This window comes from Mirounga leonina, unplaced genomic scaffold (genome assembly GCF_011800145.1).
Source record: "Mirounga leonina isolate KUSES-001 unplaced genomic scaffold, KU_Mleo_1.0 Mir_150, whole genome shotgun sequence".
Taxonomy (NCBI): Eukaryota; Metazoa; Chordata; class Mammalia; order Carnivora; family Phocidae; genus Mirounga; species Mirounga leonina.
This window is the reverse complement of record NW_023270374.1, coordinates 24,842,454-24,857,102: the sequence shown is the minus strand read 5'-3', so window position 1 is coordinate 24,857,102 and position 14,649 is coordinate 24,842,454. Positions and strand designations below refer to the sequence as shown.

The 14,649-nt window shown below is 55.0% G+C and overlaps 1 protein-coding gene across 1 annotated transcript; it reads left to right on the top strand.

Annotated features, from left to right (window-relative positions):
- Positions 1 to 3,708: 3,708 nt before the first annotated feature.
- Positions 3,709 to 4,596, top strand: TMEM74B (transmembrane protein 74B). The gene has a single exon (XM_035005683.1). It carries the CDS (start codon positions 3,857 to 3,859, stop codon positions 4,556 to 4,558), a length of 702 nt encoding a protein of 233 aa, XP_034861574.1. The 5' UTR covers positions 3,709 to 3,856; the 3' UTR covers positions 4,559 to 4,596.
- The last annotated feature ends 10,053 nt before the right edge of the window (positions 4,597 to 14,649 follow it).

Genomic DNA, 14,649 nt, shown 5'->3' with positions numbered 1-14,649 from the left:
CCGGCGGGCGGGCGGGCGCCTGGGGAGGACGCGCCCCTGCCCCGGCCCGCGGGCCGCCGGTGCCCGCGTCTCCCGCGCGCGGAGACGGGGAGGGAGGCCCGGCGCAGGTACGCACGCGGACCGGGAACGGCGGGGGCCGGCGGGAGGCCGAGGGCCCCGGGCGCGGAGGGCCGGCGAGGGAGAGCTAGCCTGACCTCGCGGCCCGGCCGAAGGACACGCGGCGAGGGGAGCCCGGGCGCACGCGGGTCCGCGGGGAGCCGGGCCTCCCTGGGCCGCCCGGCCGCCCTGCTACCCGCGCCGCCCGGCCGGCTCCGGCCTGGCCCGGCCCCGCCGCGTTTGTGGTCAAGGGCAGGAGCAGGGGGTGTGAGGTGCGGGCAGGCGGGCGCGCGGGATGCGGCGGGCAGCCGGGGTGCTGGGGTTTTCTGCGCGGAACTTTGGGTATAACAGCGTGGACCGGCGTGTGCGCTTGTGCGCGCCCCGAGGCTTTGTGTACAACTCGTGAGTGTGTGTATCGATGGGGTTTTGTGAAGCTTCACCCACGGCCGCTGTGCGTCTCCCCGCGTGTTAGTGCGCGCGGGGTGGGGTGGGGTGGGGTGCTGGGCCCCAGGCGGGTCTCGGTGGGTGCCGTCCGGGGGATAGTTCACTGTGTGTGCGTAACCAGCTCTGCCCCTTCCCGGGGTGTGAGTCCCAGTGTGGTCTGCGGATCTTGGGGTCACACTGCGCCGCTTCCCATGTCTGTGGGCGCTGCCTGTGGTAAAGGTTCCTGGGGGTGTGTGTGTGGATCTGGGCTGTGTCTTTCGGGTCCTGTTGGACTGCAGATGAAATTTGAGTGATTGGAGTGTTACTGGTAAGGTTGGCGGGGCCGCGGTGCGGTGAGCAGTGGACACCAGAGTCTGTCAGTTTGTTTCTGCTTGTGTGTGTGTGTGTGTTGGGGGGTGGGTAATTGGGCATGCCCTTGTATAACTGGTGGGGACTGGTGGGGATCTCTGAATCTGTGTGGAGACATCACAACTCTGGGTGACAGGGAGCCTCTTTTTTCTCTGCCCTTTTCCTAACTCTGGCATCCTAAGAAAAAGTTTTGGGTTCCTGCTAGGTGAAAGAAAGCCCTGCTCCCAGAATTTGGGTGCCCCGAGTTTCCTTGGGATATGGAGGTATCAGCATGCTGGTCTGGGAGGGGAGTTCTTTGGGCCACTCCAGGAGCTGAGTTCTGTGGAGGGTGCTGAAGATCTGGGTGGGGGTGGAGGGCACATCTGGACACCCACTGGGCAGGAATGGTCACCGCCCCTCCCTGTTTGTGGTGGCACTCAGGAAAATGCTTTTGGTGCCAAGAGTAAAAAAGCAGCCAGCACACCACACCACACCTCTCCTCTCCATTTACTGGAAAGTGGGGACAGCCTGGGCAGAGCCTGGCTCTGAGTAGGTAGCCCACTACCCCGGGTCGGGGAAGGGATTGTCTGCCTGGGCGTTGCCAAGCCCCTCCTGAGGGCTGGCTGTGTTCCGAGCCAGGGGGCTGGGACCAGGACGGAATTCAGACACATCCCTGCCCTCAAGCTGCTCCCTGTGGTCTTCAACAGTGGGACAAAGTAGAGTCTACCAGTGGGGGCTAGAAGAGCCAGGGAGGGAGGGTGGAATGATGCCACTGGTGCAGAGAATGCGGGTTTGCAGGTTTGTAGGTGATAAGAATTCTTAGGGAAACTGTATTCAACTTCTGGCCCCCACATGCATGCCAGGGGTCCTGCCACGGTTTGTAAAGCAGAGGTAGTAATTCCTGCTCATGGGGCTGGTAAAGGTTGCAGGAGAGACTCCCGAGTGAAGTGCCTGCTATAGGGTGGGCGGGTGCTCAGCAAACGTTTATTAAATTGGAACTCGGGAAAGAGGGACGTGGTGGTAGGAATGGGTTGTAAGTGGAAACAGGCTTTGTACTCACATGAAAGGCCCTGTGTGTGCTAAGAGGAGGTATCTGCTGCAAAGTCCACGTTGGAGGGAAGATCAGAAAGATTGAACAACGTGCCTTCTTGCACTGAGGCTCTCTGAGTTTCATTCATTCGTTCGTTCCATTCATTTGCACTTCATTTGCTCATATTCTTTCTCTCTCTCTCTCTCTCTCACACATACACACACACACACACGCATGCACGCACACACACAGAACCACAGGGCACGGGAGAATACACTCAGGTGTGGGAATGCAGAGAAACATCTAGAATCGTATATATGTGTGTGTAGACATACCAGGGTGTGCGAGCCACTCTGTACCTGGGGGTCTCTGTACAGCACGGGGACTTGGGTCTATGTGCCTGGGCCCTGGGTATATGTGCCCCCAGGATGTGGGTGTGTACAGGGAAGGGTCAGGAGTTCTAGATGCCAGGTGGGAGCTGGGAGCGGGGGCAGCACTGGATCTACCAAAGGGAGGACGCATCATCCACTCCGGCTGAGGGTGGTTGTGAGGGAATGAGGGCCTACGTTGGCCAGATTCTTCCATTTTGCAAGCGAAGCCAGGAATCCAGAGTTTAAAATGTAAAATCTTTTGCTTTTTATATATTGGCAACTACTTCAAAAATAAGTGAACAGACCAGAAACAACAAAAAAGCAAAACTTTGACGAGCCAAATATGGTCCATTGGCTGAAGCTGGCATTCTCTGACGGGAATGCACGCGTGCCGTCTGGGTGTGGGCGGGTGTGTTCAGATACTTGGGTGGGGTATCTCCTCTTTGAGCAGACACTGACCCCTTCCCCCCGCCCCCTCAGCTCCCCTTCTGTGGTTCCCATCCAGGTCCCCCCCATCTTCTACTTCCATAAAGGCATTCGGCTTTGACCTCAGTCATGGCTCTCAAATGGGCTCCTTCCTCTTTGCCCTCTCAGCCACCATCCCTCCACCCCTGACCACAGCAGATCCCTCCCTGGACCCCTGACCTCTGCTCTCCTCCTTCCAATTCTGTCTTCCATGGAGGAAGGAGCCCGAGAGAGCTTCCTGAAATCTAGGCAGATCAGCACTCTCTGTGCCCACACCTCGCCTCCCTGGCTCCTTGGCCTGGCCTCCAGAGTCCTTTGAAAGCTGGTCCCAGCTGACCTCTGAGGCACCCCTCTCTAGAATGCCCTCACCCCCCACCCCCCACAGCTGGGGGATTTCCCACTCATCCTTTGAGGTCTGGTTCAAATGCCACCAACCCCTAGAAACTTCCTTGACTTTCTCCTCTTTGTCCCCACACCATCGTCATCATCTCTGCCCCTCCCCGTGCCCGCAGTCACCCTCATTTCATCATGACAGTGTCCATTAATTGAACTGGCTGGGGCCTCACATTATTTTATGAAATCCCCGCATCAACCCTAGGAGGGAGGCATTTCACTTATTCCCATTTAACAGATGAGAACATTGAGTCTGGAGGGGTCACCTCACTCGTCCAAGTTCGAGTGGTGAAGCTGGGATTTGAACCTGATAGCCACTGTCTGAATGATAACTTACTGAGCACCTACTGTTCTGAGTCCTTTATATGGATGATCTCAATCCCTATGCCAGTCCCATTAAGTAGGGAGGAGTAGTGTTATTGTCACTTAATAGACAGGGAAACTGAGGCCAGAGAGGATAAGTAAATTGCCCAAAGCCGCGCGCCAGCCGGTGGTGAAGCAGGGTCCTGGCCTGGATTGGATGGCACCACTCTGTCGTTGTCTGATTCCCCATCTATCCCCACCTCCGTCTGGCAGGCTCCCCTAGGTGGGAACTGTGCCTGGCCGCCCTCACACAACTGAGGTCTGGTGCCAGCAGGCTCCTGGTAGAGGTTTGTTAAATTCGACTGACTTTCTCTTTTCTCTTCTAGCTGCCAAGAGGCCAAGGGATGAGCGGGGGCCTTCCTTCCCAATGGCATCTCCCCCCGGCCTGGAACTGAAGACACTGCGCAATGGCCCCCAGATCCCAAGGAGACCAGCTCCTCTGGGCCCGGCGGCTCTGCCCAGGGAGGGTGTGGAGAATGTCTGCTTTTCCTCAGAGGAGTGCGAGACTCATTTCCAGAACCCAGGGGACACCAGACTGGGCAGATCCCCCAGCACCCCCGGAGGGGGGTTCCCCTCACGGCCCCGATCCCAGCGGGACGATCTATCCCTGCGTTCAGAAGAGGGGCCAGGCCTAGAGCCCGTGAGCCGCCCGGTGGATTATGGCTTTGTTTCTGCTCTCGTTTTTCTGGTGAGTGGGATCCTCCTGGTGGTGACAGCATACGCCATCCCACGTGAGGCCCGAGTCAACCCTGACACAGTGACAGCGCGGGAGATGGAGCGGCTAGAGATGTACTATGCCCGCCTGGGCTCCCACCTGGACAAGTGCATCATTGCGGGCCTGGGGCTGCTCACCGTGGGCGGCATGCTTCTGTCAGTGCTGCTGACGGTCTCCCTGTGCAAGGGCGAGCTGTACCGCCGGCCCACCTTCGTCCCCGGCAGGGGCTCCAGGAAGACCTACGGCTCCATTAACCTGCGCATGAGGCAGCTCAATGGGGATGGGGGCCAGGCCCTGGTGGAGAACGAAGTTGTCCAGGTCTCAGAGGCCAGCCACACCCTCCAGGGGTCTTAAGTAAGAGCCCACCCTGTGTGGCTGCTTCAGCTGCAGGGCTCCAAGGCCCCCGAGAGCCTGGGGTTGCAGACTGAGCTCCACGGAGGGCCCTGCGGAAGGAGCCTTGGGTGGGTGCTGGAGGGGGGCGTCCCGGGGCCAGGCCCAGGCGGCACGTGGGAGAGCGGTTCCCTGATCCGTTTGCAGCTTGAGGTTTTGCCTAAGGTTTGTTTGGAGGATGGCTTCTGCTGCTAAAAATACAAAAATTTGGAAACCACTGCCCTTGGAGGATGAGGTTTCTTGGCATTTCCGAGGATTGAGAGCCCTTCGAAAGGCTGCCCATTCTGTTCCTCATGCCTTGGGGAATTCCGGGATCTCTGCGGTCCTCATCAGCCAAGTGTGGGTGTTGGGCGACCTTGGAGGGACCCCCTTTCAGCCCTGACCGTCTGTTGGGAGGTGGCTTCCCGACGACAGGAGAAATCCACACTGAGGTGACTGTCCCCTCTCCAGGCCTCAGTCCCCCTGCCTGTGAAGTGAGAGGGTTGGACTGGATGATCCCCAGGGCCCCTCCAGTTCTGCCTTAGGAATGGGAGCCCAGTAAATCTCTGCTTCTGGCCACTCTTACAGGAAAGGAGGGTGTCTGGCAGCTGCTCGCCATTCTCGGTGCCATTTTCTGGCCCGGCTCTGGTGGCCCCCACTGTCATACATGTAGCAGCCCACACAGTCCTGCTGAAGAGCCCCCGAAGTCCCCTGGTTAGGCTGGGTTCAAGTCCAAAGTTGGCTACGGCCTGATTTGGGTCTTGGGATCGAATCACCTGCAGTGACCAGATCTCAGCACATATCTTGCAAGGTCAAGTGCACAGACAAGAGAGCTCTTTCATACAAGAAAGGGTGAGGGCTTTGTTGTATTTCCGTGGACAGGATGTGGGCTTCCAATACCTCCCCCTTCTCAATATTATGTCTCTGGGCCTCACCTTATTCAGGTAGCAGGAAAAAAATTTTTTTAATGCTGAATTTGTAACCTCTCTTCCCCCCCCTTAGCAGTAAAGCGAGCCCCAGTGTATGTGGGGAGAAATCAGGCATGTTCTGGTGGCCTAGAAGCTCCTAGTGACCACCGTGTGTTCCGTTTTTTCCTGTGGCATGTTTGCAGGCTCTGTCCAGACTCTATTCAACTAGTGACAAGGAAAGGAAGTGGGCCCTAGGGGGCAAGGAGATACAGGTCCTTGAGGACTGGGGGAGGCATTGCCTGGTGTGAACGGCCCTCGGGGGCTTGGAGAGTACGTGCCTTCTAGGCCCCACTGGTGTGAAGACTCTGAAGGCATCATTTCTGTGAGCCCCCCGACCCCACACAGGTCCTACTCACTCCATCTCAGTTGGCCAGGTGGGCCCTGGATCCTAACTGTCCCTTGGAGGTGGAGGGTGGGGTGGGAATGGGGTCTGTAGGCTATAGAGCCGTCCTGATTAGCTGTAACCCGAGCCTTCGATCCGCTGAGCGGAACATCTGGGCAATGTAACGTCACAGCTGCTAGGACAGATCAAATATCTGCTCGTGCTGGCAGGTTTTGCCAGGAGTAGAGGGTTGGGGGAGAACTGGAGGGGACAAGGGCTGTTCAGCGTGGCCTGCGGGGTTCCGTTCCTGGCGTTGAAGGGGTGCGGTTTGGAAAAGAACAAAGCCTCAAGTGGGTAAAAGATGCACAAGTCAGGGCTTCCCTGATGTGTCGCTTGTCCCCACCCGTGCTCCAGAGGACTGGATGCACAGAGTGGCAGGAGCCGTTCTAGGTAAACTACAGTCGAGTGGAACATCCCAAATGATGGGCTGAGGCCTTTCCAATCCCTACAGTGATGATAACACAAATACTGGTCCAAGCCATATGGACTACCATGACGGCGGGGGCTCATTTGACTCCAACCTGTTGAGTGGTGCATCTGGGACCATCAATGCCTATCAGTTTAAAGGCAGTGAATTGTATTTAGGGGCTAAATCTGTTGGAAGATGGAATCCCGGGAATCCCAGGTTTGCTCGAAGCCAGAGAAGCCTGCTTTGCATCTTCCTGCAGAAACTCCTTTAGAAAATGTGTACAATGGATTGAGGCAGTGATGACCTCGTCAGTAAATTAAGAAAACTTGAGCGATGCCAAAAACATTTCCCCAAGACTGCAGCTGAGCTCTCCCGGCCGGTGGGGCAGAAACAGGTTTAGGAAGGAATCGGAGGAGCATGGCGCAGGGTGCCGAGAACTTTCTTTGTAGGTTTTTTTGGGGGTAGGTGTGATGTGGTCCCAGGGGCCCTGTGGTCACTGGAACGTGCCTCACATGCAGGAACTGCCTCTCCTACCCGACATGCTACTGGGGTCCCCCAAACCTTGCTTCCCTAGTGTGTTTGATAGCCACTTTGGAGTTGGTAAACCTGGCTTTGAATCCAGGCTCTGTGACCTTGGGCAAGCTACTCCACCTCTGTTGTCTTCTCTGTCTGTGAAGCAGGAGAGGTATGAGGTCCCGTCACTAAGAGCCCTCCTTCCCCACTTCAGTTAGGGATAACTGGATTAGGCCTGAAACCTCGGGGCCCACATCCTGCCTGCCTTCTCTCATACCTCTCATCCTACCCATGAGCACATCTGGTTGGTTCTACATTAGGAATCTGCTCCCTGCCCAGTCCTCGGCCACAATTACCTGCTCCACATTGCACATTGCTATTCTAATTTCTCTCCTGTCCACCCTCTGTGCCCAGTTCATCTTCCACTTTGCAGCCAGACAGATTTAATTGGGTCAGGTCACTCCTCTGCTCAAAACCCTCCTATGACTCCCTCTCACTCTGGACAAAAGCCAAAATTCTCCCTCTGACCAGAGGTAGATGTACTGTCCAGGCCCCTCACTCGCCCCAGGCACCTTCCAAAGCCCTGAGTCAAAATTTTATTGGTAATTTTGATTTTTTTAAAGGACGGCCCCTTAAATTGCATAAATTCAGGTCCCCCTAGATGTGGGTCCATCCCCCACGGTGGCCCATGAAACCCTACACGATCCGGCCCCTGTGGCTCTCTGACCTTATTTCTCACCCCTTGCCTCTTTGTTCACTCCAGCCACACTTGTCTCCTTGCCGTTCCTCAACCCTGCCAGGCACACCCCCCACCTCAGGGCCTTTGCACTTGCTGCTCCTTCTACCAGGAAGGCATTTCCCCTTAATAAGTGCAAGGCCCACTCGCTCACCTCCTTAGGGGCTTTATTCACATATCACCTTTTCAGTGAGTCCCCTGCTGACCGCCTATTTAAAATTGCACCCTTCCCCCATCTCAACCTCATTCTCTCTTTTCCTTCCCTGCTTTATTTCTCTCCAGAGCACTCATCGCCACTGCTGTGTTTTATACTTACTTACTGTCTCTCTCTCCCACCACCTCCCCCACTGCATTGCAAGCCACACGAGGGCCCAGGGCTAGAACAGTGCTTGACACATGGTAGGTGTTCTGTGTCGAATGAATGAATGTAACCCAAGCTTCTCTGTCTGCCGCAGTGCACTCAGGCCCTCCCTGGGCAGGGTCCCAGAGACCCGCAGGCCCTGCCTCACCCCCTGGAACCCCCTCTAGGGGTGGGAGATAGTCATGCAGAAGATCCTGTGGCTGGAAGTAGGGACAGAGTTTGCCCCTGGGACCTGAAGTTGGAGCTTGGGAACCCATTTGCCTTCCTCTCTCAGGCCCTTGGTACTGCTTCATGTGGGAGAGGTAGAGAGCTTTTTCCTCCGATGGAGGAAGGCGGTTCTTCCCCAGCCTTGTTGGAGATGGGTTCCAGCTAGTCTTGGGGGACATTTACTGGATATTTAGGAGCCTGTGAGATACACCAGCCTGATTCTCTCTTACTCAAGAATCTTGAGTGCCCAGGCCTGGGCCTTTGAAACAGTGTCTATCCTCACCTCTGTTCACTGACCCCCCAGGCATCCTGTGAGTCTTCAGGCTGAAAATACCTGCTGTCTGAGATTCTACCGCGATTGCTCCCTTCCTTGAGAATAAGCATGACCTTCTCTGGGATTCTCTTTAAAATGTCCCCCTTGGTACATGCACACACCTACACCTACACACGTGCGGGAGCACATACTTGTGCATGCACGTGTGGGCGTGTGCACACGCGTACACACGACTTTCTCTTGCTGACCTGGCTCAGAAGCCAGGACACATCCTCTTTTGAAGCCACGGCAACGTCTGGATTATTGAGAACGTATTCTCTTTCTCCAGAAGTCACAAGCCTTGCAGTTCCCAGGATGCTAACCTCACAGCAATAGTCAAGTTTTCCCTGTCCAGGTGCTGCTGGTGTCTCTATCCTTCCTGCTTCCCTGTGGGGCCGAGGGGGAAAGATGTCTGTGGAGTGTTTCCACCTGGCATTCGGGGAGGAGACTGTGTGGTCCTGGCTGGGGACCAGATGAGCTGGGTCCTGCAAGTCACCCCTTCCCTAGGGGCCTATGGGCCAGTCACTTCCTCTCTGGTCCTCCAGAATGAAATTGGAAACCTTCCCACTCTGCCTTGTCTGGGGACTGAGGAGATCAGGAAACACAAGCAGAGGGCATTCCAAAGTAAAGAGCATGTTACCCTGTGTCTGGAGAGCTTTGGAGGGGCAGAAGGAGAGGGGGAGGGGGGCATTATGAAGCCATAGGAGCTGGAGTTCTGTCTACGGGTTCTGTCTGCGAGGGAAGTAGGGTGTTGGTGGCACTGACAAAGTCAAGGAGATGCCCTCCATCTGGGCCTGTTGGTTTCTCTGGGAGAGAGTAGACTCCTCTTGATCTCACCAAGGAGGTAGATTTCAGCTAAGGGAGGGAGAAGCTTGCTGAGACCTTGTCCTGGCTGGAGTGGCAGGGAGCTCCTTGTTAGTGCAGGTATGTTAGATTACTGGTCAGGTGTTGGGTATCTTTAAGGACGGAGCATAGTAGAGTTGGGGAGGATTTCATCAAGAGGCTCCCCCAGCTTCCAACCCCCATTCTTTAAGGAGAGCCAACGTCCCAATGGCCAGAGCCTGGCCCTCTGTATTGTCTTGTCTTTGGCCCAAATACCCTCCTCCCCAGATCATTCCTCTTCCTGGGTCAGGTCATCCAGGAGCAAATGAGAAGGCCCAGGGTATCTGAATGGTGTGGCAGGTGGCAGGGTTATTGCCTTCCTTTTCCCAGGAGGCCTTGCACTTCTGAGCTTTGTCCCTACTCAAATTTCAGAGGTTTGGGGGCAGGGCCCCTCATGGAGGGGGTTGACTGAGATGGCCCATCCGGTAAGAGCATACGGGAACTGGCTCCGGAGTCTGATTACCAGGATGCTTGGTGGATGTCTAATGTCCCCAAGCCTCTGGTTTCCTCATCCATAAAACAGGCTGCTAATAACAGCACCTTCCCCAGAAGGCATGGCGAGCAGTAAATGAGACATCTGTAAAGCACTTAGCCAATTTGTATTGTAAAGCCAATACGACTAGCTATTCACATTCATTCATTCGCATCTAACCAGCATTCTTCCTTGAGCAAGACACTGTGGGGACACATGGCCCCTGCCCCTACGTTAGTCACAGACTGCCTGGGAAACAGGACAGTGCACATCAGGCTGTGTGTGTGTGTATGTGTGCACGCGCACGAACAAGTGTGCGGAGGAAGTATCTGATTGAGTTGGGTCAGAAAAGGCTTTCCTGGAAGGGATGACGACTAACAGGAATCTTAAATAGGGAGGCAGTGTCTGATATGAAGAGTGTCTGACGTGGGGAACAGGAAGGGTATACTGGGCAGGGGACCAGCATGAGCAGAGGCTTAGTGGCATACAAAGCCTGGGGTTTACCGGGGAGGGGGAAGTGAGGGAAGGGGGTCTGGAGGTTCTGTGCTGGAGTGTTGCAAGGAAGCATGCTGAAGAGCAGGCATGTCATCATGGGGTGACCACAGTCCTCAGCTCACAGAGTCGTTATGAGGACTCTTGAGTTTGCACTGTATAGGACAGGGCACGGGGCCTGGTACACGGAGAGAGCTCACTGCCGACCATCGTGACCACCTGCAGACGTGTGTGGCAGGAAGACTCTTCTGATGGCAGATGTGTTGTAGGGGTGACACTGGCACTGGGAGGCCAGCCCATGGGATTGTGGTCTCCAGCCACAGCCAGAGGACATGACCTCGACCTCCGGGCTCCGGCTCGGCAGCCCATTCCTTCTGCACCCTCAAGCTGCCAAGAACAGGTGCTGGCTGCTGCTCACCTGGGCCTAGGGGGAGGTTAGTGAGTGGAAGGATCTTCTGGCAGGGAAGCTGGCCCCAGGAGAATAGGGAGGGCAGGGGAAGAAGGGGCTGCCATGTCAACCTCTTCCCCGGGGAGTGGGGCATCAGGGCCAATACTGACTTAGTGTCAAGGGCATTCAGAAAAGGCCGTGTCCCTCCCTCTCCCAACTCTTCTCCTCCTCCTCCAGTCTCCCTAACTTCCTCCTCTTTGGCTCCTTTCTTCGTGTCCACATTTTCTTTCACTGAAGCCACTCCTGGGGTTTAGGGGTCTACAGGTGAGTTGTTACTATTGCTGACTCCCTTTGAACCCCTGACTCCCCTCCTGAGAGTCCCCACCCTCTCCCATCACAGATGAAAGCAGAGCCCACATGTCCATGCCTGCAGGGCTCAGCAGGTGACATTCACGAAGGAAGCAGGAGGCCGTGGTCAGTGGTGGCAGGATTAAAGGGGCGCTTGCTTCAGCTCTGGCTGGCTGGTGCCCTGTGGTGGATGGGCTTAGGCTTGCCAGAGCTCCTGATCGGTCAAGAGCAACTGGGCATCTGGACATTGTGGGTAAAAGGATGCTGATAGGGATTATCCCATGGCCTGAGAACTGTGAGGCGAAACGGAGGACACGGGAGTGTCTGATGAGATGCCGCCTGCCGGGCCCAGATATCCACCCCCTGCCCCCTGTCTGGGGCTTACTAAGTCACTCCGAGAGATGGGTACGCCCTCAACAAGTGGACCGACCTCTGCCTCTTGGCTGGAGTCTGGAAGTGCAAGGCCTGCAGACCACCTGAATGCTGGCCATCTGAGATCCTTCATTCATTCTTTCAATAAAGATTTGAGCACCAATTCTCTGCTAGGTTTGGAGATACAGTACTGAACAGATGAAAAACGTAGAGAGTACTCTGGAGAGGGCTTGAGATATATCTTCTGGAACTCAGGAGGTGTTTGTGAACGAGTAAATGAGGTCTGTTTCTGCCCTGGAAAATTTCTGATGTGGGAGGCCATGAAGTGGCCTGTGCTGGCTTGAAGGGACAGTGGTGTTGGGGAGGAAAGGCAGTCCTGCCTTCCCTCCTGGTGTTCTGAGGCCCGGAAAGGTAGGCACATGGAGGACCCCATGGCTGGAGGGGCCCCGAGTGTTGGTGTAGGGAGGGGAGGGGAGGCTGGAACTGTGGGGGGGGGGTACAGGTGGCTGTGAAGCCAGCACACTGATTCGAGAAGCAGATGGGCTGTGAGCCTCTGGTGGACTAGACGGAAGCTCCCATCCTATCTGAGGGTCCAGGACAAAGCTCTCATCACCCCCCCAAAATTACGCCTGTTGTCACCTGGGGACCCCAGCATCAAAAACCCCACCCAAAGCACCTAGTATGAACTAGAGCAAGAGCGCCGCCCCCCGACCCCATCCGCATCAGGCCAGTGAAGAGATACTTCACTTCTCTGTTTTCCTTCTCCTCATCCTACCACAGAGGAGCAGCAAAGGTCTAAAAGAGGTCAGGGAAGACCTCTTGCAACTGCGGTTCTAACTGGACTGGACCGAGTCTGAGAGTCAAAGAAATCAGTAGTTATTGCTTGGGCTGTAGATGCGGAGATGAGAAAGGGGGCATTGACAGAGGTCAGCTGGATGAAAGAAAACACTTCCTGTTTGTACCTTTCATTGAACCAGTTATGCATTACACACGTCAGTCATCCCATTTGTAAGTGAAATACTGTGTTCTCTCTCTGCCGGGCACTCTTCTAAGCATTTGCCTCTAGTAGCTCATTTAAACCTCACAACCACCTTGCAGAGTAGGTGCTGTCATTACTCCCATCGTACAGATGAGGAAGCTGAGGTTAAGTGACTTGCCCAGGGTCACACAGGCTGGTGCCCCGCAGAGTCAAGACTCAAATTTAATAATATGCCATCATGCCTCTTATTACATTTAATAACATGCGGGCAAGAGCGTGTTGGTGGGTGGATCTGGGCCGTGGGCTGCCACTTTGAGGCCTGTAGTTTCAGTGTGTTGGGAAGCTCTGTGGGGGAGAGGTGGAGGGCGGGGGGGGGGGGTTGTACTGAACTGGGCCAGGCCCATGGCCCCTTAAGAATCATGGATTCTCACAGATGGGCAGGATCTTAGAGACAGTCAGGTCGACCTTTAACCCCATTGTACTGATGCGGAAACCCATAGGGGGCAGGACTTGCCCAGGATCACCATGGCTCAGGCCCTCTGCCTGTCCCCCTCTTCTTCATAGGCTTCTCACTTGAATTTATGTCCTGGGAACCAGGAAGCCTACAGGATGAAACTGCATTCCTATGATTCTAATCTGAAGGAGGGGAGGGCAGGACTGTCTTGGAAGCAGAACACCTAGGTCTGGGTCCCTTTCTCTTAGGGATGCCTGCCTGCCCCAGGAGTGGGCCATCCTGGATTGAAGAGCAGCCACCACGGTTGGGCTTACCCAGGCCCAGAGGCAGCTGCGCAGAAGGATGGTGCTGACCAGGGTGCTGAACCTGGATGGCCCCTTCCTCTAACACTCAGCCTAGCTGAGGGGGGAGGGAAGTGGAAGGGAAGGAGACTTCCAGCTTCAGGAATGGGTTTTGCACAGAGATCCATGCTTCTCCCCTGGAGAGGGTGTGGGGATCTGGGTACAGCAGTTCTACGAAAGAGCACTGGCTTGAGAACCAGGCTGACCCAGGTTCCCATCATGGTTCTGCCATCCCTTGAGGGGCAAGCCTAGCACGGCAACCACTGCTGCTAACAGTGTTTACCTTGCGGGTGGCTAGAGTACTACACGAGACTAGGAAAACCAAGTACACTGTGGGCACCAGATAAATGCTTGTTTCTTGCATTGGAGAGCAGCCTTATCTTGAGCCCTCAGCTGTATCCATCCATATGGCCTCAGTAATAACTGGCACCCACTGAGCTCCAACTATCTGTTTATAAGACACACTGTTTGGTAGGACCCTGCAACAATCCTGAAGGTAGAGGTATGGCTGACTGCAGATAAGGCCACGCACCAGCAAAGGGAAGTCTGTGAGTCATACCCATACCTGCCTGATGCTCAGACTCCTGCTTGGCTTCGAGTAAGCCAAGCCTACTGGACCTTTTCAAACCCTCTTCTTCTCATCTAGAGAATGAGGACACTACCTTATTATGGTTGTCACGATTTGAAGATATAACGTATGCTATTTTACAAGGGTACATGCATATTTAGACACATATATGAAACACATGTGAGTGACCCATGGGGGCAAGGGAATGGAATGGGTACGGGGCCAAAACTTGAAAAACAATATGAGGGAGTTCTTGCATATGTTAGTCATAGTGTGTCATGAACCAAGAAGACTGGCTGAATCCTTTGCACCTGATAGCCAGGTGAAAGGAAGCGATACAGATATTACACTGGAGCGTCTCAAACTTTTCATGTGCACGTGAATCACCTGGTGAACTTGTTAAAATGCAGATTCTCGTTTACTAAGTCTGGGGTGGAACCCGGGATTCTGCATTTCTAACAAGTTCCCAGGTGATGCTGCCGGTGCAGCTGGTTTGAGTAGCAAGGATAGAGAGTCTTCCCTTTCCTTCTTGGGAGTTCTCAAACTTGCCGGATCATAAGCATCTGAGGAATTCATAAAAAACAGATTTAAAAGCCCGACCCTAGAAATCCGGATCGAGGTGTGGGTTGCGGCCAGGATGTACTGTGTACTTTGAGCAAGCACCACAGGAGACTATTAAGCCCAGGCAAGCTGGGAAGTGTGGCTGCGGTAGTCCTCTCTACCCCGGCCCTGGTGCAGCCAGACCCAGGACACGGAGTAGACAGAAGCAAAGAGAAACAGGGCCAGCTCTAGAAGTGGGAAGGAAACAAGGCAAGGAACAGAAGATGGGGGACGTGGGGGCTGCCAGAGGTAGGACAAGTGGTCTATGGCAGGTCACCATAAGATAAAGAT

What these genes read in the sequence shown, in the direction of transcription:
- TMEM74B (XM_035005683.1), top strand. Translation starts at nt 3,857, where the DNA reads ATGGCATCTCCCCCCGGCCTGGAACTGAAGACACTGCGCAATGGCCCC.